Here is a 24,554-nt window from a genome sequence, read left to right as displayed (position 1 = left end):
TCAAAATGAAAATAGGCATGAATTGATTCTGTAATCAAACTAGCTAGTACTTTTTTGTTGTTTTGATTATCTAATGTATCCTCATTGGCATAATTATTTTTTGTGGTTTTGATTATCTTGAATATCCTAACTGGCATAATTGAAATGGCCATGATTTATGGCAATTAGGTCAGTGATTTTATCGAAGTTGTTTCTGTACTTATTTTATTTCAGCATATGAATAAAATTTTGTTTATTATGTCCTTGTTGACCCTAAATTGATAAAACAAATCAAATACATTAAATAAATACAGGATCATTTAGTTTACAGCTTCATGAAATTAAATAATTTCATGATTAATTGTATTTTCTCAATTATCAAAATAAAAGAGAAAAAATAATTAGTAGTAGGAAAAGGAAAAAAAATAGAAAACAGTTCAAAAAAAAAAATTCAGAAAAGAAATTAAATAGAGGTGTCAAATCTCTCAATTATCAAAATAAAAGAGAAAAAAATAAATAAAAGTAGGAAAATAAAACAAAAAAAAATAGAAACAGTTCAAAATTTTTTCAGAAAACAAATTAAATAGAGGTGTCAAATCTCTCACCTAACTGGTGAAAAGAAAAAGAAAAATGAAGAAGAGGAACAGAACTGGACGGTTCCGGGAGCACGCATAACTGGAGGAGAATAGGAAGAGAAAGGAAAGAGGCGCTGCACCTCTAATATGTTTGACTTGGTCAACAGGAGAAATCAAAGAATAAGAGCTCAAACAAGGTCCCCTATAGTCTGAATTTTCTATACAGGAAAAACATTGTATTAAAGCCGAAATGAAATTAATGCTGCCCAAATGTCTCCATAATTCGAACGAAATACTCTCGGAAGAAAAAGTCAATTGGGATAGAATTTAAAGGCACACACACCCAATATGATACAGCCTGTTCAACTTAAGAAATATTTCTTTTTTTCTTTCGAGTAGGGAATCATGTCTAACATAAATTAATTCAAATATTAATGCTCTTGCTGAAGAAAAAATAATTTCTTCCGAGTAACAAATTAATTTTGTTTTTCGAAACATATACAAGTCTAACAAAATGTTTCTTAATGCATGGTTGAGTTGGTATTGAAATCTACGAAACAGTACCTAGGTTTCTGAATTCATGGTTGAGTCGATCTGGACAGTGGTGGAGTAGACACAAGTAATGTGTACCAGTACGCAAAATAATACAGGTACTGGCTACGATTGCCAGAAAATAACAATGACCAATTTGAACAAGACATATATTGGTACCGGCTGGTACTAATTCCAGAATAATAACACTAACCAATTTGAGCAAGAAATACATTTGTACCGACTGGTTCCAGTGCCAGAAAAATAGCAATGACCAATTTGAGCAAGTAATACACCGTCATCGGTTGGTATCAGTGCCAGAAAATGACCAATTTGAGCAAGTAATACACTGGTACAAAGTTTTGTACCAACTTAATATCAATAGGACAGGTGTCCATGATTAGCGATTTTTAAAGTGACTTAATAAATAATAAAAAAAAATTCAGAAAAATGTAAAATTTGGTCTCATGCACATTTTAATATACATATCACATCTAACAGTTTGGATCGATTTTTTGGACTTTGAAAATTAAAAACAACTTAATTGTATTACTCCGTCTAATATTTTTACTTTAATTTGTGGCTTATATTTTGTCCACATCTATTTACTGTACATTATCATTTTCTCTCTTCAGCGTTTAATGTTTTGGACGGTTGGTGATTTCTCCAACATTTCTTTCGATGGAGAACCGTGCGTCTATCGTTACTCTGTTTCAGTGAAGCAAAATAGATGGAGTATTTTAAAATTTTGAATATTCTACAAGGATCATCATAATTTTTTTTTATATACTCAGAAGTGGTATTTGAACTGGAATCAATATATAATTCAGATCCAAAATATTTTTAATTTTTTCAAGGTTCTAAATAGCGCGCTATAGCGCCACTATAGCGTTTTTGGACCATAAAACCATAAAAGCTATGGCGCTATCGGCGCTATAGCGCACTATTCCATGCTATAGCGGCGCTATTTGAGCATAGCGTTGTTTTTCCAACAATTTGCCGACCTCCACCACCTAGAGAAGGGCCTCAATTTGCCTCCCTGAGAAGCAATTCTGGTGATCGTAACTCCAAATTGGTTAAGGAATAATTTTTAAGAGGTCTAAATTGGTTAAGGAATAAATTTTAGGAGGTCTAAATTGGTTATTTCAACTTAATCCGAAATGAATTATTTATGAATGGTTGAAATCTAAAATTAAATCATGATTTCAGGTAGCAAAAGATATTCCACTTGAAGAGGTGTAATAGTTTAGGTTAGCTTAATTTTAGATGAACATCTAGTTAGACTAACTTATTTAATGCTCTTTTGGTGGAATAACTGAAATCTAAATCCTGTATTTCATGTTTTAGGTCTCAACTAAACATGATAAAAAGTATTAATGGAGCATAGTGGGGTTGAAGAAGAGCTTGAGCCGTTCTGCTATGGAGAAGTAGTGCACTTATACCTTGAATTGTGATATATTGACTCTGACATAATTATGCCTTGTACCAGAGGAGAAGAAGAGTGGATGAGAAGATTCTGACATAACATTTGAAGATCCTAAATATAACTTCATCACAATAATTGAAAGTAAAAACTAACATTTATTGAGATGTACTGAGAAAAACCTTAAAGCTACAAATTATTATGTGAAAGATTGATTTATTTTTTTACATATAATTTAGAGATTCTATTAAATATACATAACTATTTCATAATTCAAACAAAAAAATGACTTGCTTACATAATTGAGAATAAATTATATATTATTTTTAATTAGAAATGTATAAACAGAAATTTAAACATTTGAATTAACAATTTTTAGCCAATCTTAAAAATAATATTCTTCATCAAAAATCTCAAAATTACGTATTTCTCCTTCTAAAATTCATAATTGTTTACCCAATTTATTGTTTTTCTACTAAAACTATCTTTAATTTATCAAGTTTTCCCATTTACCTTCTAAATATAGGAAACTTGTAGAACGGAGTAGGAAGTCACTGCGGCAAAATTCAAGTTTATTTCAAAAAAAAAAAAAAAAATATATATATATATATAATGAAAATGTGTGCATAATTTTTAACTACCGACTATGTGTATATCACAAATAGAAAATTAACTAGTTGCGTCACAAAAGAGGGAGGAGGGGAGGTCCGATGGGCGTCAGACCAGGTCTGGGTTTGATGGGCACATCTACCGTCTATTACATCAAATCATACCATGATTTTGATTAACAGAGCAGTTCTTAAACAAATTTAATTTATCTGATTGATACCTGATTTCTTAAATGTTTAAATTAGGATCGAGGTGAGGAGACTGAATTGGATTTATTCAATCAATCGGATTTAAATTTGATAAATTAAATTTGTTTAAGAAGTGCTCTATATATTAATCAAAATCGTCGCATAATTTGATGTAATAGATCACAGATGTATCATCAGACCTGATCCAATTCCCATCAAACCTCCCCTCCTCACAAAAGAACCTATTATAAAACTTTACCTTTCCCTTACAAGCTACATATATATTTTTTACATTTTAATTTACTGCAAATTGGGTACTTTATAAATATAAAGGAAGTTTTAGTAGAAAAAAAAATTGGGAGCTTAAAAAAATCAAGCTCTTCCACTAGGGATGTAAAAGGTCGGATACGAATAGTTAAAAATCTTACTGTATTCTTATCTGTTATAACTTTTCAAATACAGATATAGATACGAATAGTCTCAAATATGGATATAGATCAGATACGAATACAGATTGGATAATGTAAGTAATTTTTTGGATTTGGATCCGAACAAAATTGGATAATATCTGATCCGTTTACACCCCTATCTCCCACTAAAACTATAGAGAAATTAAACTGTTCTCTTCCGTTTTGTCTCCAACAACAGTGGAGACGGTCTCCCAGCCGCTCAAATTGGTAATGGAATTTTCATCATCCTCAAACATAGAAACATCTGCTCCCCATATAAATCTTGGAGGTGGCAAAGGTGTGAGACTCGCAATCGATGAACTATTGAGCATGTTAGCTACAGTTTCCATGTTCGGCCTATTTGATGGATTCATTTGTAAGCATAGGAGTGCTATGTGGATGCACTTCGTTATCTCTTCTATGCATTCTTTATTCAATGTTGGGTCTTTTAGTTCCAACATTTTTCCTTCATTCCAATTCTTCCATACCTTCAGTTAACATTTTTGGTCAAAACAGTTTTTGTTAGTAATTAGCTCCTGTAATAAAACAAATTCAAGAAAAGTTTTTGACCACCACCTTTTTCTTTTTTGAACTTACATGATTTATCAGGCCTGACATGTGAATGCTGCCTGGAAACGAGCTATTTTTTCTCCCAGTTACAATCTCTAGAACAAGGATGCCAAAGCTATATGTATCTGACTTAGCTGAGAATGAACCTCGCATGCTACATTCTGGTGCAATATATCCACTGCATTAAATTAAACAAGAAAAGATAGTGTAAATTAATCCAGAAAGCTAGTTTGAATTCCAGTGCTACATATATAATTTGTGTTGCTAAATTTGCAATGAGGCAACAAACTAACAATGTTCCAGCGAGGTGAGCAGTGACGGTTTGGGTTTGGTCTCTATCAAAAAGCCTTGCAAGCCCAAAATCTGCAATCTTTGGATTCATATCTCTATCAAGCAATATATTACTGGCTTTGAAATCGCGATGTACAATTTTCAATGGTGATTCCTCATGGAGGTAATGTAGACCGCGGCAAGTGCCTTTTATGATCCTGTAACGTCTACTCCATTCGAGCTCCTTGCATTTGATATCGTCAGATCCTGCAGTAAGAAAAAAGACATTTTAGTTCTTCCTGAGTGAAACAACTAATCAAGATGACTAAAAACCAATAAGTCGACATAAATAGTCAAAAAATTTACTGATTGTTTTTAAATGACGAGTCCTGAATCCTGATCTTTGTGTAACCAAGCCAATTTTGACAAAAGTTTTCCGAATTTCATTAGCAAACATGAAAGTCTCAACACAAAAATAAAACAAAAAAAACAAATAATGGAATGATAGGAAAACCAAGGACCACTGCTGATGAAAACTTTACCAAAAAGGATCTTATCAAGACTTCTATTAGGTAGATATTCGTAGCAAAGCATTCTCTCGTCCTTGGATATGCAGCATCCCAACAATTGTACTAAATTGTTGTGCCTAAGTCGCACAAGTAATTCAACCTCAGTCTTGAATTCAGTTGCTCCCTGGGTCGAACTTGTTGAGAGCCTTTTGACTGCTATTTCTTGACCATTGGGAAGTCTTCCCTGCCAAAAAATTATCTTATCATGTTATTTGACTACATTTTACAGTTGTGCATGCTTGTACTGCTTGAAAAATAGAGATATATGAAGTTCTGATTGGTTTACTTTAAAAACTGGTCCAAAACCGCCCATGCCAAGCTTATTTTTATCAGAGAAGTTGTTGGTAGCATTTCTGATGGTAGTGAAGTTGTAAATCAGAAATTCTGAAGCCGCAACATCCTGTAATTCCTTGAAAAACACTGCAGTATATACCAGAACAAGACAAAAAGGATATAAGTATAAAAACAAATCTTACTAGGTTGATTTATTAAGATAAAATATTAAGCATTAACCACAAATTGGATCTTTTTTCATCAATATATATATGCTTAATTATAGTCAAGTTTCAATTATGTACACTTGGAAATTGAAATCAATTCGAATATTTGACGTACGTTTGATTCCACCCGAAAGAGACCACTTTCTTTGAAACCAAATGCAAATTGATATAATGATTAGAAGAGTAGCAACACTACCAACTACAGCAACAATTACAATTGTTTTCGATTTCTTCGAACCAGTACCTGCAATCATGTGTGAAGAACTCTATATCAAATTTCCCAGAATTATCTCAAATCTGGAGCATTCAGTTGATTTAAAATTTTACTACAAAATAGAAATATAATTGCAATTTGAAGATTTTGTTCCATTGACTCCAAGAGCCTGCTATAATTCACCTTTTAAAGTGTGTTCATAGAGATGGTTCAGTTCAAACCAAACCGAAAAATTCAACTCATAGACTGAACAGAAGAACTTAATAAATTACTTGTATTCATCATTAGGTTTTCCTGAAAAATTTCCCTAAACCAAACCAAAAGCTAGCTGGTAAATATATGATTTTTCAGTATAATTTTTTTTGAAACACCAATATTTGAACAACACTCTGTGTGATTTTAAATAACCAACATTAGGTATATATAGCAGTGCAACACAAGACAGACTTAATCTATAACTAATGACACATGGTAAAGATACAAAAAAAAAAAATTATAAAAGTTATTTTTCCTGAAATCCACCAGCATCAACTCATAAGAAAATGCAAAAGAAATTTCCACCTGTCTCTTCTGTCCTCTTATAAAACAAATTGAGCAGAAAATTCGAAAAAAAAAGGCAAAAATATGTATACCGAAACATTGTAAACAGAGCTTAGAGGTTAGTAATAGTATAGTGCGTGTATCTAATAAATACAAAGCACTTATTGGTTAAACCTCAGGAGTTTTAATGTTTGTATCCTTCCTAGACCTCACATTCTACTCCTGTAACAAAATAGTTTGATATATATTGGATCATGTAACAAGATAGTCTGACATGGAACCATGTGCAAAAGTAGTTTGATATTGAAATTGTTTCCATTTTTTAGGAATAATTACTGTTTGATGAACACACGTACACCTGCAGAAAGAGAGACAGGATTTGTACCTGGTTCAGTTACCGGGCCAGCATTTTCCGGGGCAGGACTTGTGCCAGAAGTAACGCCTATGGGGACAGATCGAAGAAGGTCATTGAAAAATAATGTATATATTGTTATGAATAGTCTTATGATTTTTGAATTAATAGAAATCTTGTAAACTAAGTGGATCATTACCTTGCAGAGTTATCGAGATAGGAAACATCTCGTAATTCACATAGCAAGAAAACCCAAAGTAGCGCAAACCAACAGTATATGCGAGCAGAGATGGCGGTTGTAGGTCACTGATGAGTGAGCTCAAGCATTTGTAGCACTCCTGATGATTTAAATCCCTTGTACACTGCAACAGCCCATACAATTTATCAATTCCATTCACACTTTCTTGCCCTGTGCCCACCATATTTACTGATACGTTTATTTTAGCAATTAGAGTGTTAAATAATGCATTCCGCGCATTGCCAAAGAGTACATGGTCGTCTGTATAATTCTCGGAAGAGTAAATATAGTATGAAGTAGTGTTTGCCACACCGAAAAAATTCTCATTCGAGTAGCGAATAACGCAGGGTCCTGATTCCAGCCTGCATTGACAGTAAACCAAAACTAATGTTATATGTGGTGACTCGTATCTGACCCTTAATTTTGCATCTTATGTTTAATTTTGTATTTTGTGTTTTAAGAAAAGGTACGATTGTCTTATTTCGGTACAACCATTTAATCATTTTGTAATTTTATATATTCTATATAATTAGAGAATTAAAAAAAACTCTTATAATATTGCGCATAATGATGTAAATACTCTTTACACACACACACACACACACACACATATTGTGCATAAATTAGCAGTGGTCTAATATCCTGCATATATATGCTACTTCTGAATTATAGATCGGGATTCGAGAGCAACAAGACAATTAAAAGGCGATTTTCCTCAGTATACCCTCCAATTTAGACCGATTCTTTGTATTTTAATCATTCATTTTTTATTGTAACTTTTTCCTTTGAAAATCAAAGTGATGCTGATGGCTTGACAGCTACAGAGAGAGAGAGAGAGAGAGAAGAGCATCGTTTTCTTTCTTCTTTTTTCCTTTATTTTTGGAAGGAAAATCTTGTAGGATAAATTTAATCTGGTCGAATGAAATAAACCGATAAAAATTATCTTCTATTTATTTAGTTCGGTTTACAAACCCAGTGTTCAAAACATTGATGCTTCATTAGATTTTAACATCGATACATCAATATTTTTATGACAAACTGGTATCAATTAATGTAGATGTACCAATGTATCAAAGTTTTGTTGTCACAAACTAATGTAGCGTCGATGTTCTGTAAACCGGACTGTCACTGAATCAACAAAGTATCAATGTTAAAAAGTAATTAACTTAGGGACGATGTTTGAAAGTAAAGACATATTGATCAATTCAATTTTTTAAAAATAATTAAATAAAAGGATAAATAACTAAAAGCATATAGGAAAAAATGTCAAGTTTTTATTAGGATATTGGATATTATGGTATAATATTGACTATTTTAAAAATTTGTATGAGCATATTAGAAAATGAATGAAGAAGTTTATTCATTACCAGGTACCAGCGTTTTTGCTGTCAGGGCAATCGCTGGTGATTTTAGAGGCAACTGTACTAAGGCAATTGTTGCATGTGGTGAGGTTTGCACTGGCATAGCACATGCCGAGGCCATAGATTTGATCAGTGCTTGTGTCAACGGTGTCGTTGAAGTAGCCGCCATTTGATTGGGCACTGGTGGTTATGGACATGAGAAGGCTGTGGAGATTATTCTTAAAGGTAGTACCTGAGGTATTAACAGAGCAGCAAGGACGTTGATTTTGAAGTAGAGCATGAGTGGTTCGACTATAATTATAAACAAGTAAGAGTAGTATGGATGGGAAGAATTTAAGGAGGTAGAGAGCCATTTTTTTAGAATTTGGTTCCCCAAGTGCCATGCAGGAACAGAGAAGAGAGATTGCTAAAGAGTATAATCAAGGCAACATTGAATTTATTGACTTGATTGACAACTAATTGACTAAGCCAATTGGCATCCTCTCCTACCGCAGAGGCAAAGGAATTAAGGAATTGAAGATTTTTTTATTTATAGAAATTAATATAAATTAATATATTGTTTCAGAAAGTGTGACAACAGAAATGTGTGTTGTTGTAGCTAACTTTGGAGCCGAGTTTTAATTTCGGTTCTAAATTTTGGAGTCGATTTTTTTTTTCCGGTTCACGTCACCCTTTCTAAAATTCTATATTATTTTTAGATTAATTTTTATAAATAAAAATTTCAATCCACCTTTGCCTCATGAATCTGAGTGTAGCGCAGTCGATAAATGAAAGAGAGGCTTCCATTTTCTTTTCCTCTTTCGCGCAGGAAAGAGTGAGAGAGAGCGCTTCTCATTTTAATTTCAGGATTAGACACAAATAGGGGTGTTCATTGGGTCCGGTTTATTCGGTTTTGAACCGAACTGAATTAGTTTTAATCAAACGATTCGGTTTTTTCGGTTTAATGGTTCCGTCGGTTTTATAACTTCAGTTCAGGATTAGAAAAGAGGCGCTGTCATTGGTATTATTTTTCTGATACTATGAAACATTTGTGACAAGTGGCGGGTGTGGCAGGACCTGTCATTGCTAGAGTTAATTGCAAAGTTAGGCGGCTGTATATATAACATTAATTATTTGAACTGGCCAGAGTTGAAAGACTCGGTCTAATATTTTCACTTTAATTTGTGGCTTATATTTTGCCCACATCTATTTATAAATATATAATCTAGAATTGAAAGACGCGGTCTAATATTTTCAGTTACTTCGTTGAAACCTAAAATTAAATCATAATTTTAGATAACAATAGATATTCCACTTGAAGAGGTGTAATAGTTTAAGCAGGTGTGAAACTAGAAATTCATGATAGGGATACAAAAATTAAAGGGATCGAATTTCCTGCCCCCTTGGGGGTAGGAATTTTCTGCCCCCAGAGTCACTGTTGGTGGACCCCCTAAACCCTAAATTCTAAATTCTAAACCCTAAACCCGGCCCCACCCTGCAATGACTGAGGGGGCAGGATTTTCCTGCACCCCGGGGGGCAGGTGATTTGCTTCCAAAATTAAAATGAACAATATGTTATTGGTGGAAATTGAATTCAAGTTCTCCATAACTATAAAGTAAGCTCTAACCACTAGATTATAAGTAGAAATATGATGTTTTATGAAAGAGGACTTAGTTATATAAAAAGTTCTAAGAAAATAAAATTTAATTAAATTTGAATATAGATAACTAAAATTTTAAAATCATAGGGTGATTTAGCACTCGTACGGATGAATGTAGATCTGCCGCTAAGTTTAAGTTAGCTTAATTTTAGACATACATCTAGTTAAACTAATCTATTTAATGCTTGTTTGGTGGAATAATTGAAATTTAAATCAAGAATTTCATGGTTTAGATCTCAACTAAACATGAGAAAAAAATATTAACGGAGCAGTAATTGAAGAAGAGCATTAGCCGTTCTACTATGGAAGTATGGAGAAGTGCACTTACGTACGTTCCTTGAATTGTGATTGACTCTGACATAATTAATTATACCTTGTACCAGAGAAGAAGTAATTCAGAGTAGGTCCGATGGATTTAACCACCATCTGATCTGCATTATGATACGTGCGCTTCGTATTAGAATCCGTGCTCATTTGCTTCATTTTCCGTGCACAACGATCTTAATACTGGTCAAACAGTTTTGGAGCTAGCTAGTTGAAGTCAAAAGTCGATCCGATGCCCATCTTACCTACTTTTTAATATAACATTTGAAGATCCTAAATATAGCTACATCACACTAGAAAGTCAAAAATAACATTTATTGAGATGAGTAAAACCGTAAAACGACTAATTATTATGTGAATGATGGATTGATTTTTTTTTACATATAATTTAGATATTCTATTAAATATACATAACTATTTCATAATTCAAACAAAAAATGATTTCCTTACACAATTGAGAATAAATTATATTATTTTTTAATTAAAAAAGTATAAACAGAAATGTAAACGTATTAAAAAATAAAAAAAATTTAGCCAATCTTAAAAATAATATTCTTCATCAAAAATCTTAAAATTATGTATTTATCCTTTTAAAATTCATAATATCATATTTATCCTTCTAAATTTCAAAATTTTCTCACATTTACCTAGTTCATTGTTTTTCTACTAAAACTATCTTTAAATTTATCAAGTTGTCCCTTTTACCTTCTATCAATATAGGAAACTTGTAGAACGGAGTAGGAAAAAAATATTTAACGAAAATGTGTGCATAATTTTTAGCTACCGACTATGTGTGCATCACAAGTAGAAAATGAACTAGTTGCCTCACAAAAGAGGGAGAGCAGGTCCAATGAGCATTGGACCAGGTCTTGGTTCAATGGACATACATATCTACTGTCTATTACATCAAATCAAACCATGATTTAATTTGATTACCAGAGCAGTTCTTAAACAAATTTAATTTATCAGATTGATACCTGATTTCTTAAATGTTTAAATTAGGGGGTGAGGAGACGAGTTGTATTTATTCAATCAATCGGATTTAAATTTGATAAATTAAATTTGTCTAAGAAGTGCTCTATATATATTAATCATGTGCCCCCAGACCTGATCCAATGCCCATCAGACCTCCCCTCCTCACAAAAGAACCTATTAGAAGACTTAACCTTTCCCTTACATGCTACATATTTTTTACACTTTAATTTACAGTAAATTGGGAATTTTATAAATATAAAGAAGTTTTAGTAGAAAAATAATTGGGAGCTAAAAAAAATCAAGCTCTCCCACTAAAAACTATAGAGAAAACTGTTCTCTTCAGTTCCGTCTGCAACAATAGTGGAGGCGGTTTCCCAGCCACTCAAACTGGTAACGACATTTTGATCATCCTCAAACATCGAAACATCTGCTCCCCATATAGATTTTGGAGGTGGCAAAGGTGGGAGACTTGCAATCGATGAACTATTGAGCATGTTAGCTACTGTTTCCATGTTCGGCCTATTTGATGGATTCATATGTAAGCATAGGAGTGCTATGTGGATGCACTTTGTTACCTCTTCTATGCATTCTTTATCCAATGTTGGGTCTTTTAGTTCCACTACTTTTCCTTCGCTCCAATTCTTCCATACCTTCAGTTATCATTTTTGGTCAAAAATTGTTTTTGTTAGTAATTAGCTCCTGTAATGAAACAACAAGTTTGTTTGGAACAACCACCTTTTTTCTTTTTTGAACTTACATGATTTGTTAGGCCTGACATGTACATGCTGCCTGGAAACGAGCTATTTTTTCTCCCAGTTACAATCTCTAGAACAAGGATGCCAAAGCTATATGTATCTGACTTAGCTGAGAATGTACCTCGCATGCTACATTCTGGTGCAATATATCCACTGCATTAAATTAAACAAGAAAAGCTTGTGTAAATTAATCCAGAAAGCTAGTTGGAATTTTGGTGCTACATATATTTGTTTTACTAAATTTGCAATGATGCAACAAACTAACAATGTTCCAGCTAGGTGAGCAGTGACGGTTTGGGTTTGGTCTCTGTCAAAGAGCCTTGCAAGCCCAAAATCTGCAATCTTTGGATTCATATCTCTATCAAGCAATATATTACTGGCTTTGAAATCTCGATGTACAATTTTCAATGGTGATTCCTCGTGGAGGTAATGTAGACCGCGGCAAGTGCCTTTTATGATCTTGTAACGTCTACTCCATTCGAGTTCCTTGCATTTGATATCGTCAGATCCTGCAGTAAGAAAAAAGGCATTTTAGTTCTTCCTGAGTAAAACAACTAATCAACATGACTAAAAGCCAATAACTTGACATAAATAGTCAAAAATATACTGATTGTATTTAAATGACGAGTCCTGAATCCTTATTTTTGTGTAACCAAGCCAATTTTGACAAAAGTTTTCCGAATTTCGTTAGAAAACATCAAAGTCTCAAGTCTCAACACAAAAATAAAACAAAACAAAAAATAACGGAATGATAGGAAAGCCAAGGACCCCTGCTGACGGAAACTTTACCAAAAAGGATCTTATCAAGACTTCCATTAGGTAGATATTCATAGCAAAGCATTCTCTCGTCCTTGTATATGCAGCATCCCAACAATTGTACTAAATTGTTGTGCCTAAGTCGCACAAGTAATTCAACCTCAGTCTTGAATTCAGTTGCTCCCTGGGTCGAACTTGCTGAGAGCCTTTTGACTGCTATTTCTTGACCATTGGAAAGTTTTCCCTGCCAAAAAATTTCTCTTATCATGTTATTTGACTACATTTTACTGTTGTGCATACTGTCTGTATACTGCTTGAAAAATAGAGATATATCATATATGAAGTTTTGATTGGTTTACTTTAAAAACTTGTCCAAAACCGCCCATGCCAAGCTTATTTTTATCAGAGAAGTTGTTGGTAGCATATCTGATGGTAGTGAAGTCGTATATCAGAAATTCTGAAGCCGCAACATCCTGTAATTCCTTGAAAAACACTGCAGCAGTTTATACCAGCACAAGACAAAAAGGATATTAGTATAAAAAAACAATCTTACTAGGTTGATTTATTAAGATAAAATATTAAGCATTAACCACAAATTGGATTTTTTGTCAACAATATATATGCTTAATTATAGTTAAGTTTCAATTATGTGCACTTGGAAATTGAACTCAATTCAAATATTTGACATACGTTTGATTCCACCTGTAAGTGACCACTTTCTTTGAAACCAAATGCAAATTGATATAACGACTAGAAGAGTAGCAACACCACCAACTATTGCAACAATTATAATTGTTTTCGATTTTTTCCTACCAGTACCTGCAATCATGTAAGAAAAACTCTATATCAAATTTCCCAGAATTATCTCAAATATGGAGCATTCAGTTGACTTAAAATTTTACTACAAAATAGAAATATAATTGCAATTTGAAGATTTTGTTCTAAAAAATTGAAATTCTCACCTATCTCTTCTGTCTTCTTATAAAAAAAATTAGCAGAAAATTCGGAGAAAAAGGCAAAAATATGTATTCCGAAACAATGTAAACAGAGCTTAGAAGTTAGTATAGTGCGTGTATTCTAATAAATACAAAGCACTTCTTGGTTAAACCTCAGGAGTTTTAATGTTTGTATCCATCCTAGACCTCATATTCTACTCCTGTAACAAAATAGTTTGATATATATTGGATCCTGTAACAAGATAGTCTGACATGGAACTATGTACAAAAGTAGTTTGATATTGATATTGTTTCCACTTTTTAGGAATAATTACTGTTTGATGAACACACGTACACCCGCAGATAGAGAGAGAGGATTTGTACCTGGTTCAGTTACTGGGCCAGAAGTATTGCCTACAGGGACAGAAGAAGGTCATTGAAAAATAATGCATATATTTTTATGAATAGTCTTATGATTTATGAATTAATAGAAATCTTGTAAACTAAGTGGATCATTACCTTGCAGAGTTATCGAGATAGGAAACATCTCGTAATTCACATAGCAAGAAAACCCAAAGTAGCGCAAACCAACAGTATATGCGAGCAGAGATGGCGGTTGTAGGTCACTGATGAGTGAGCTCAAGCATTTGTAGCACTGCTGATGATTTAAATCCCTTGTACACTGCAACAGCCCATACAATTTATCAATTCCATTCACACTTTGTTGCCCTGTGGCCACCATATTTGCTGATACATTTATTTTAGCAATTAGAGTATTAAATAATGCATTCCGCGCATTGTCAAAGAGTGTCTGGTCTGTATAGTTCTCAGAAGAGTAAATATAGTACGTAGTAGTGTTTGCCACACCGAAAAAATTCTCATTCGAGTAGCGAATAACGCATGGTCCTGATTCCAGCCTGCATTGACAGTAAACCAAAACTAAAGTTATATGTGGTGACTCTTATCTCACCCTTAATTAGCATCTTAATTATGTTTAATTTTGTATTTTAAAAAAAGGTATGGATCGAGTCTTGTGTTATTTTTGTATAACCATTTAATAATCATCTTGTAATTATATATATTATGTATAATTAGAGAATTAAAATACTCTAATAATATTGCGCATAATGATGTAAATACTCTTTTTAGTTCTTTATTAATGAAAACGATAGCGTTTTGCTGTCCTTTAAAAAAAAATATTGTGCATAAATTACTAGTGGTCTCTTCTGATTAAATGCTACTTTTTATTTATAGATTGGGATTGGAGAGCAACAAGACAATTACATGGCGTTTTTTCCTTAGTATACCTCCAATTTAGCCAACTTTTTCTCCCAATTTAGACCGATTCTTTGTATTTTAACCATTCATTTTTATTGGAACTTTGTCCTTTGAAAGCCAAGTGATGCTGATGGCTTGACAGGGACAGAGAGAGAGAGAGAGAGAGAGAGAGAGAGAGGAGAGCACCGTTTTCTTTCTTTTTCTTTTCCTTTTTTTTGAAGGAAAATCTTGTAGGATAAATTTAATCTGGTCGAATAAAATAAACCAAAAAAAAAATATCTTCAATTTATTTAGTTAAGTTTACAAACCCAGTGTTCAAAACATTGATTCTTCATTAGATTCTAACATCGATATTTTTATGACAAACTGGTATCAATTAATGTAGATGTACCAATGTATCAAAGTTTTATTGTCAAAAACTAATGTAGAGTCCATGTTCTGTATAGCGGACTGTCACGAAATCAATGAAGTATATATCAATATTAAAAAGTAATTAATTTCGGGATGATGTTTGGCATATTGATCAATTTTATTTTTTAAAATAATTAAATAAAAGGATAAATAATTAAAAGGAGATAGAAAAATCTAAGTTTTTATTAGGATATTTGATTTTATGGTATAATATGGACTATTTTAAAAATTTGTATGAGCACACTAGAAAATGAATGAAGTAGTTTATTCATTACCAGGTACCGGCGTCTTTGCTGTCTGGGCAATCGCTGGTGATTTTATCGGCAACTGTAGCGAGGCAACTGTTGCATGTGGTGAGGTTTGCACTGGCATAGCACATGCCGAGGCCATAGATTTGATCAGCGCTTGTGCCAACGGTGTCGTTGAAGTAGCCATCATTTGATTGGGCACTGGTGGTTATGGACATGAGAAGGCTGTGGCGATTATTCTTGAAGGTAGTATCTGTATCTGAGGTATTATCAGAGCAATAAGGACGTTGATTTGGAAGTAGAGCATGAGCGGTTCCGCTATAATTATAAACAAGTAAGAGTAGTATAGATGGGAAGAGTTTAAGGAGGTAGAGAGCCATTTTTGAGAATTTGGTTCCCCAAGTGCCAAGCAGGAAAAGAGAAGATAGATTGCTTAAGCGTAGAATTTAAGGGGACATTGAATTTATTGCATGACTTGACTGATGTCTAACTGACTATGCCAGTTGGCATCCTCTCCTACCGTAGATGCAAAGGAATTAAGGAATTCAAGATTTTTTTATTTATAGAAATTAATATAAATTAATATATTGTTTTAGAAAGAGAGGTGAGGAATTATGATCTAAAGACTTGGTCAGGGAAATATAATTTCAAGTCAAAATTAAAACTTGACTCCAAAGTTTGAAGTCAAAATTAAAACTCTCTAAAATTCAGCTTGAAAAGTCAAAATTACATCATCACGATTGAAAAATAAAATTCAGCTGCTCGTCAAAAATCTAAATTGAGCTGTGAATTTAATTTCAGGGGTATTTTTTTTTTAATTTTAGAGATAGACACAAATAATAAAATACACTGGACCTATTTTTTTTTTTTTTGCAGAATTAATAGATAAGCACTTACTTATTCATGAATATCTTTGGATCCGCCTCTCGATGTATTTAACTTCAAAATTATATTATATCATCCAAATATCTAAATTATATTTTGATTTCTTGAAAATATTTAGTTTAATAAAAGGGTCAGTGTAGGTTGTGATGAACACTGACGGTTAACAAAAAAAAAACAGTCACTGTTGATTCACTGATGGTTGTTTACAGTTGAACAGTCAGTGTTGAAATTCTTCTTATTTACAATTTTGCCCCGCAGTCTCTACACTGATTGTTACACGTTAAAACCGTCGGTGATTGAGGGTCAGTGAAAGGGTTTTTTTATAAATAATAAGTAATATAAGTAAATAATAAATAATATAATCATTTAGGATTAGGGCTGCAAACTAATCGAACCAAATCAAATTTAACTTAGTTTGAGTTTGAATTTAAATAAGATTTGAACCGAACTACTTTTATTTGTTTCAGAATGAAGTTCAATCAAACGATTTAATTGTATTTTTTTAATCAAATTGAAGTCAATCGAATCATGAATTATGGATTTTTTTGGAAGCCACCAGTAGTTTATACATTAGTTTTCTTCATGCGGAATAAAATTCACGCAGTTTGCTTTTATCTTAAATAAGTTTGATTCATGTATTATTAAAGATTGATGGTTGAAGCCATACTGCATTATTTGAGATTCAAATCTAAATAGTTCACGAATCAATTTCGAACGAATTATATCCAATTTGAGTTTGAGTTTGAGTTTGAATAAAATTCCAACCAAACTTGCTTGATTTGTTTCAAAACGAAGTAATTTCGAATTGAATTAATTACTAACCTTTTCCGAATCAAACTCAAATCCAATGACGAACAATTAATGAACTTTTGTGCAGCCCCTAGTTAGGATGATGAAGTTTGGATTTTGAAAAATGGAACCAACTGTAAAAAAAAAAAAAAAGGAAGAAAAAGATTGTAGTCTGGAACTGAATCGTAAGTTCATAACTGGGTTTGTTCTGCATATATTTTGTTTAATTTAACAAGGATTAAATTATAATTGAAACAAAAGACTATTTTTTACTAATCGAATATGACATTGAAAAGACGATGATCATTGATTTGCTTTCATGCAACATATTAACACATCCATTTCACAATATATATGATTTACATGTTATAATTCTACTATATATCTTAAGTACTAGCTGATTAACATGGGCCACGGAGAAACCGTTAACTTGAAAAGCCCAAAATTAAGTACAGCTGTCTAGGCCCGTCAGCTTTGGGCCCTAGTACGAGAATGGAGCACATACACATTGCTGATAACAAACAACTGAGTACCGAGCAGAATTTAATTTTCCAACGTCTTACATAAAAAAGAAAAGAAAAAAAGAAGAAGAAGAAAACCCGTCCCTGTTCAAGAGTGAAAATAACAAGAACATGAAGAGTGTTCCGTAATATCATAAATAAAAGAACATAAAAAACAAAAGGTTTCATGAAATATTTATTTATATGTTAACATTGATTGTATCAGTACAAATAAGACAAAATTATGAAAACGGAACACACAGAGCTACAGTAAGGCCAGACAGAATATGAAAATGGAACACACAGCATAAAATGCCACTGTAATGCACCATCTGATGCGCTCGACAGAAGCCGTTTTCTTTAAATAAGTGAAATAAGCCATTTTTAAATAATATTTTTGTCCTGTGCTAATAATTAAAACCTTGGCAGGAGACCCCAAAAAAAGAGAAATAACAAGGAGGAGGATGGCGATAGGCAAGGAAACTGGAGCCAACGTCACATACAATCCCAATCCAAATGCCACAACCATACAATTTGCTGCATATCCCATTGATTGTGATGCAAACATGATGCCAGGGCCAAGTTCACCTGACATAGCTGAATTCTTAATAATTGTAATTAAGCTTGTGAATCCTTGTATAAATGCCAAATAGTTCGCTAGAATAAATGCCCGGAACGCATATTGTCTCCCAAGAACTGGTGTACCATAGTCTTGGTTATAACCTCCAGGGATTGTGAAAGCGGCAGCAAATGTTACAGTTGTTATTAGTACGGAGCCCAGTCCGATGAATTGAGCTGTCTCCCATATATTTTCAAACGGTGGAGCTGGTTCCATTACCTCGACAAACCACTTTAGAGTAAATCTATTACCTTCAGTCTCACTGTACTTTCTAATCTTTGTAGAATCAATATCCTGCAAAAGAACAGATGTCAGGTTCATAGTAGTAAAACACTTGCGTACGTAATTACTAATTAATTAACAAATTCAGGTTCTAATATGAAAAAATATTGCTAAAGGGAAAAGAAATATATTTGTTGTATTGGGTGATAACTCATACATACTCCAATACGCTGAAAAACATTAGAAGATCCAAAGTATTTAAATTCGTATAGAATGATTGTAATTTAAATAGAAATTAAGTTTATGATTGCGGGCAATAAACTCTTAATTTTAATCTTCACAATCAGTAAAGAAAATATGGATTGGACTAGTAGATTTCACGTGTCTAGTCTTAATATATAATATCATAATTAATTTAAATAGGTTTCTTACCAGAAAAAGCCACAAATTGAATATTTTAAATTTTTATATTGGCATTGGTTAGTTGAACGGGTGAGATCATCAATTGGAATATTTTTTTTATTGAAAAATATTGTACTATAGTAAATGAATTCATATTTCCTAATTTTCTAGTGTTGTGTTTGTTAGTTTAGGTATACCTTTTTTGCTTTCAATTGCCTAGCGGAAAGTTTGAACGGGGTTAAGCCTTCCTTGTTTCGGACTCTTTCGGGAGAGTGGTTCTTCTTTTTTTCCCAAATAGCTCTCATAATTGACCTGTGTCCCTTCATGGCTGCAATATGCAATGGGGTATTTCCTTCATAATCTGTTGCATTATTCATCATTTCTAACAGAGTAGCGCCCTCGCCTATAACTATATTCCCAAAGAGATTTTTGTTATTGTCCCTTGAACAATAATGAAAACGATATTGGTTATTCTCCTCTGCAGCAATGTTAAAGAGATCTTTGTGATTCTCCTCTGCAGCAATGTGACAAAGATTTCTTCCATGGGGATCCAGTAACTCGACACAATGAGGGTACTCTTTCGTGAAATACCTTATCAAATCCATGTTGCCCTTGCGTGTGGCAACATGAATTGGAAACATTCCATCAGGAAATTGGGCATATGCTAAACTAGGTTCAATTCTTAACATGGTACGTACCATGCTATAACATCCTTCGACTATAGCCATGTACAATAGAGATAACCTTTTGTTTTTCATCTCCCTTGACTCTCTTAGACCGAAATCCAGCAGCTGGCATCCAACTCCTTCATTGCCGTATTTGGTAGCAATTTGTAAGGCTGTTTCTCCATCTTTATTTGTTTTTTCTAGCGCTTCCACGACAACAGCAGGACCACTTTCGATGAGATTTCTGATGACCTCATCGTTTCCGACCTTTGCAGCATAGTGCAGGGGTGTCTCTGACATTTTGTTCTGTGCTAGCAACAGGGACATCTCTCTTTTAAAGACCTTCAGAGCAAGTTCGTCATGCCCCTTAGTAATAAGTATGTGAAGAAGAGTGTCCCCAAAATCTGTTGCACTTTGGATCAGCTCGAATTGGGCGGTCTGGTTGTCTCTTATCTCTATTATTTGTTCGAAATCAAAACCGGAGGCTTCTATAGTCACCTGATTAGACAATGTAATATAAATTTCATTAAAGAAACAAAATTAAACATATTGGAAAAATATCTTCTAGATTGAGAAGATAATTAGAGAGAGGAAGTAATTAAGGACACATCTCTCAGTCATTTTGCTCTGATAATTAATTAGGCTGGAGAACATTCCAATTATATAACGATATTTTCAACGCTTTTATGATTTCCATGACAATAGCTCCACTTAGAAGCATCAAAATCATTTAGCCCTATCTAAAACCACCACCAATGTATTATTTATCAGCTTTTTAGGACATAGCCATTTCAGATCATAATTCTTAGTATCAGAGCAAATTTGAAATCATAGTACTGATTTCTTATTGGTGTAAAATTAGAGGGAATGATTCATTTTTTAAACTCACTTTTATCATACTGTCAGAACAAGAACTAACCGGTAAAATACTTGGGTACGTATAAATAAGATTTGGTTAAGTTGAAGTTGATGGAACTTTTATGTTTACTCAACAACATAGGATTGAATGTTCTTTTGGTTAAAAATTGTTCTGTCTAATTAAGTTTGTGAGGGGTGTACAGTGTACTGTTAGTTATGAAAATACTTCTTAAATGTTCTGAAAAGTAGTTGTAAGATGTATTTACGCTGTTCGTACCTAGCTTAAACAAATTTTATTTTAATCAATTTAACATCAAAAATTACCTATAAGTTAATTTTAGATAATTGAAGTTAATATTATGTAAATTATACCTTAGCATGAATCTAGAGCAATAGTTTACTACTACAAAAATACAAAGCATACACGGCATATTATACATGTTTGCTCAAAATTTTCATTAAATTTGTGTCCAAAGCAATGAAAACACTATTTGAAAATTGTATGCACATTATACACGGTTTTACTATTTACATGTATAAATTAATGTGCTCTAACATTCATACACGGTTATTTCAGTAAAAAACTATGTTTGAATGTTGGAGCGCATTTTCAGATGGATGTATATGAAATGGTCCAACAATTTTACATAGTTACTGTATAATCTGTGTGCGATGAAAGAAATATAAAATTTTCCACATTATCAATCGGTGCCTTCTTGTTATCATGCCTATCTATTTTTTCTAAGTCATTTCTAAATCATTTCTTGATATATGTTGTACATGTATTTCTCTAAGATATCTCATTTAAATAGGCAAGACTAGGACGAGGCATAAGGCAAGAGAGGCAATATCTCCGATGAAGAAACTTCAAACATACAAATCTCGGCGCTTGAGTGTCCAATTTCAGCATATGATCACTTTTTAGAAAGCTCGTGAGAAGATCTACAAGAGTTTTCAGCTCCAAAAAGAAAAGGGAAGAGGTGAAAACTTGAGTTAAAGTTTCCGATTAAGTTTTTTTTTTTCTGATTTTCTATTTTGTGTCATTTGCCATACTTTTTTCTTAGATATTGTTCTTGTAAATGTATGAAGTCTCAGATCTAAGATTTCTTTTTGTTATTTTTTTCTTTTTTTTAGTTAGAATGTTATTCAAGTAACTAATAATACGTAATATAATTGTAATTGTTGTTTATTGGTAAATGTAGTTTTTTTTTGTTTGGTATGTGTTGTGTTTAAATGTATAGTTCATTGAAATTTATTTTAGTGTTTTTGGTATTCAAATATAAGATTTTATATGAATTCATATCTAGGATTTAATGGGATTTTTTCTTCTAAAAAAATTTAATTATACACAGTTTTTAATAATAAAAAAATGTGTAGGGTTAATGTTTTTATACACGATTTTACTTTAAATATGATGTGTTTTGGCATAAACAAATCGACAAAAAAAACATATGAATTATACATGGTTTTTAATCAAATAACCATATAGAATTATTGTTTTTATACATGATTCTAGAATTATGTACAATTTACCGACCCTATTGTACACGACTCCCGTAGAGACAGTTGCAAATTAAATCATGTATAAGCCCATTTTTCAACCGTGTATGGAAGTGTTTTATGTAGTCGGTGATTGTTGAAAGCAATTAAAAGGGAAATTTTCAATAATAACATCAAATGACGACTAGAGGTTTATTAGTCAGACTTATGATAAGAAAAGATGTATTTAAAGATTTGGATGCCCACTAAAAGTTTTTTGATAAATATTAAAATAATGTACGATAAGAAGAATAGCAATGTTAATGTTAATGACAACAATAATCATGAAAAAGTAACAATGACAATAATATTATAAAGTAGTCTTTAGTCTAGTGGTAAAATGTAACATTTTTCGTGTGGGAAATGTGAGTCCGAAACTGAACGGAAAGTTTTTTTTTTAGGACATTAAAATTTGGAATACTAAATCTTCGTCTTCGTGTTAAAGAAAATCTGTAATATTATAAATAAAATGAAAACTTAATGTGACATGTTTTAGTATTACGTCATGACTCGAACATGCGGTTCCTTTCACTGTTAAGTTAGGTAAATTACATATATAAGCAAGAATTAATTAGTTTGCGGAATATTACCTGGCTTTCTGTTTGTTCTGTCGGCTCTAATCCGAGACGTGTTATTAATGCATCAAAGTTGCCTTCTATTGCTGCAATGAAAATATCAACTGGCATAACTGGGCGAGGCCCACTTTCAGATCTGATTCTTTGGGAGGATGAAATGTCCATTACTATCACGTTTAGCTAGCTTGAATTAATTAATTGCTCTTAGCAATGGCAAAGGAGGATAGATTGTTGGGGGATATTTATTTTTTTGAAAAAAATGAGGTCAAGCCTTCATTTATAGTAACCTTGATTGGGGGTTGGTATTTTCTAAAGTGTATTGCGCATTTAAGTATAATAATTTAAAGCAAAAACAGAAGATATTAAACATGAGCATAATCGGTATAAAAAATAGAGAATGATTCTTGCCCTCAATATTGCAAATTGAGTGCTCAAAAAGGAAAGAAGGGCGTCACATACAAATTAATTAAGAATTGAAAAAAGAAAAGGAAAAGAAGCACATTTGATATTTTCTTCTCTATTACTCGAGTTAGCCGATTGCAGCCCTTCTAAGAGGCCCAAAAGCTGCATGTGACACAGTTCTTTTCATTGGTTTGTAACAAATAAAGCATAAATCAAGTTTGACTAAAAGCATTTGAGTCACATGAAAAAAGAAAAAAAGAAAAGTAAAGACACGAAAGAAGAAACATATAATTAAAGTATCATATTCCTCAAGGAAAGTTTGTCTACGCACTGTCGGTTCAAACCTAAATTTTGAAAACTCAAAATTATACATTTGTAATATTTGATATCTTGAGGTTAAATTAGAAAAATCGAATTTCATAATTATTGAATTCCGTTACTATTTTATTACGAGTTATCAGAATCAATTGATGACAATGTCACCTTTCAATTACCGCATTATTTTTCTGATGCGTTTATTTTCTTCATTTAATTCTATCTTAATTAGAGGCTCTCTCTATAAAACTAACTTATTCAGTTTTTTTATTCTGACGATTTCACAATCTAATTAGATCTCCTCTCTCTGTTTTTTTATTCTGACGATTTCTTCTCAAATTAACAAAACAATAATTTTGATCAACTAGTAGATATTGCAGAGTAATCATCGGTTGCTTCCATAACGTGCCTAACAAGCAATAACCCCAGATTATCTTGGTTGCGGTTTCATCTTGCATGATAAGACGAAATACGCTAAAAAAAAGTGCTTTGTACAATTCAGGTAACTCTATTTCAATTTGATTTTATTAATTAATTTATAATTATCCGAATATTTTGAAAATTTATCCCAACACTGTGTCATGCAGCTGTACTGCCATTGGCTCTGAATCTGATCCTTCAAGTTTTGTAAGTTATTTTCTGAATTTATGAGAAGTCGGCAACATCGCTCGCGCCATATGATAAACTATGTTATTAAGATTATGGCCTTTTCCTTCATACTGTAGGAAACAAATCTGGTACGATTTCAACAAGAATTATAGGACCTTTCTTTTTCAATTCTAACCATCAATATTTTAGAATGCACGAATCCCAAAAACAGTTGATTTTCATGCACAAATCTCTAAATAAATGAGTGATTGGATTTAGAAAAGCAGGTTCCTACGATTCCTTAGAACCGTAGCAGATTTATTTCCTCATACTGTAAGATGCACTTGTTGTTGACAGGATATATATATGGCGCTTTGATCATGAAAACTCGATCGGTGCCCTAGGCATCGACATTTCCATCTCATCAGCTTCACAAAAAAGGTCTCATGTAATGAAACTAATTATGAGTAATTTTCTAATAATTATTTGTTTATATATTTCAATC

General features: G+C 32.6%; 3 protein-coding genes across 3 annotated transcripts; all 3 read right to left on the bottom strand.

The window, feature by feature from the left end:
- Positions 1 to 3,565: 3,565 nt before the first annotated feature.
- LOC144568972 (cysteine-rich receptor-like protein kinase 15) lies at positions 3,566 to 8,771 on the bottom strand. Its single transcript, XM_078319233.1, has 9 exons — positions 8,375 to 8,771; positions 6,969 to 7,369; positions 6,803 to 6,859; positions 5,779 to 5,907; positions 5,450 to 5,583; positions 5,137 to 5,347; positions 4,618 to 4,861; positions 4,352 to 4,502; positions 3,566 to 4,242 (listed from the first exon to the last, which is right to left on the bottom strand). The coding sequence occupies exons 1-9, from the start codon at positions 8,749 to 8,751 to the stop codon at positions 3,907 to 3,909; spliced, it is 2,040 nt and encodes a 679-aa protein (XP_078175359.1). The 5' UTR covers positions 8,752 to 8,771; the 3' UTR covers positions 3,566 to 3,906.
- Positions 8,772 to 11,484: 2,713 nt separating this feature from the next.
- LOC144569004 (cysteine-rich receptor-like protein kinase 8) lies at positions 11,485 to 16,118 on the bottom strand. Its single transcript, XM_078319234.1, has 9 exons — positions 15,718 to 16,118; positions 14,273 to 14,670; positions 14,138 to 14,167; positions 13,509 to 13,637; positions 13,178 to 13,311; positions 12,852 to 13,062; positions 12,328 to 12,571; positions 12,065 to 12,215; positions 11,485 to 11,957 (listed from the first exon to the last, which is right to left on the bottom strand). The coding sequence occupies exons 1-9, from the start codon at positions 16,068 to 16,070 to the stop codon at positions 11,619 to 11,621; spliced, it is 1,989 nt and encodes a 662-aa protein (XP_078175360.1). The 5' UTR covers positions 16,071 to 16,118; the 3' UTR covers positions 11,485 to 11,618.
- Positions 16,119 to 18,129: 2,011 nt separating this feature from the next.
- Positions 18,130 to 22,909, bottom strand: LOC144550692 (protein ACCELERATED CELL DEATH 6-like). Its single transcript, XM_078298668.1, has 3 exons — positions 22,760 to 22,909; positions 19,305 to 20,270; positions 18,130 to 18,777 (listed from the first exon to the last, which is right to left on the bottom strand). Exons 1-3 carry the CDS (start codon positions 22,907 to 22,909, stop codon positions 18,130 to 18,132), a joined length of 1,764 nt encoding a protein of 587 aa, XP_078154794.1.
- Positions 22,910 to 24,554: the final 1,645 nt, after the last annotated feature.

This window comes from Carex rostrata, chromosome 2 (assembly GCF_964058835.1).
Source record: "Carex rostrata chromosome 2, lpCarRost1.2, whole genome shotgun sequence".
Classification (NCBI taxonomy): Eukaryota; Viridiplantae; Streptophyta; class Magnoliopsida; order Poales; family Cyperaceae; genus Carex; species Carex rostrata.
This window is presented reverse-complemented; position numbering and strand designations above follow the sequence as displayed.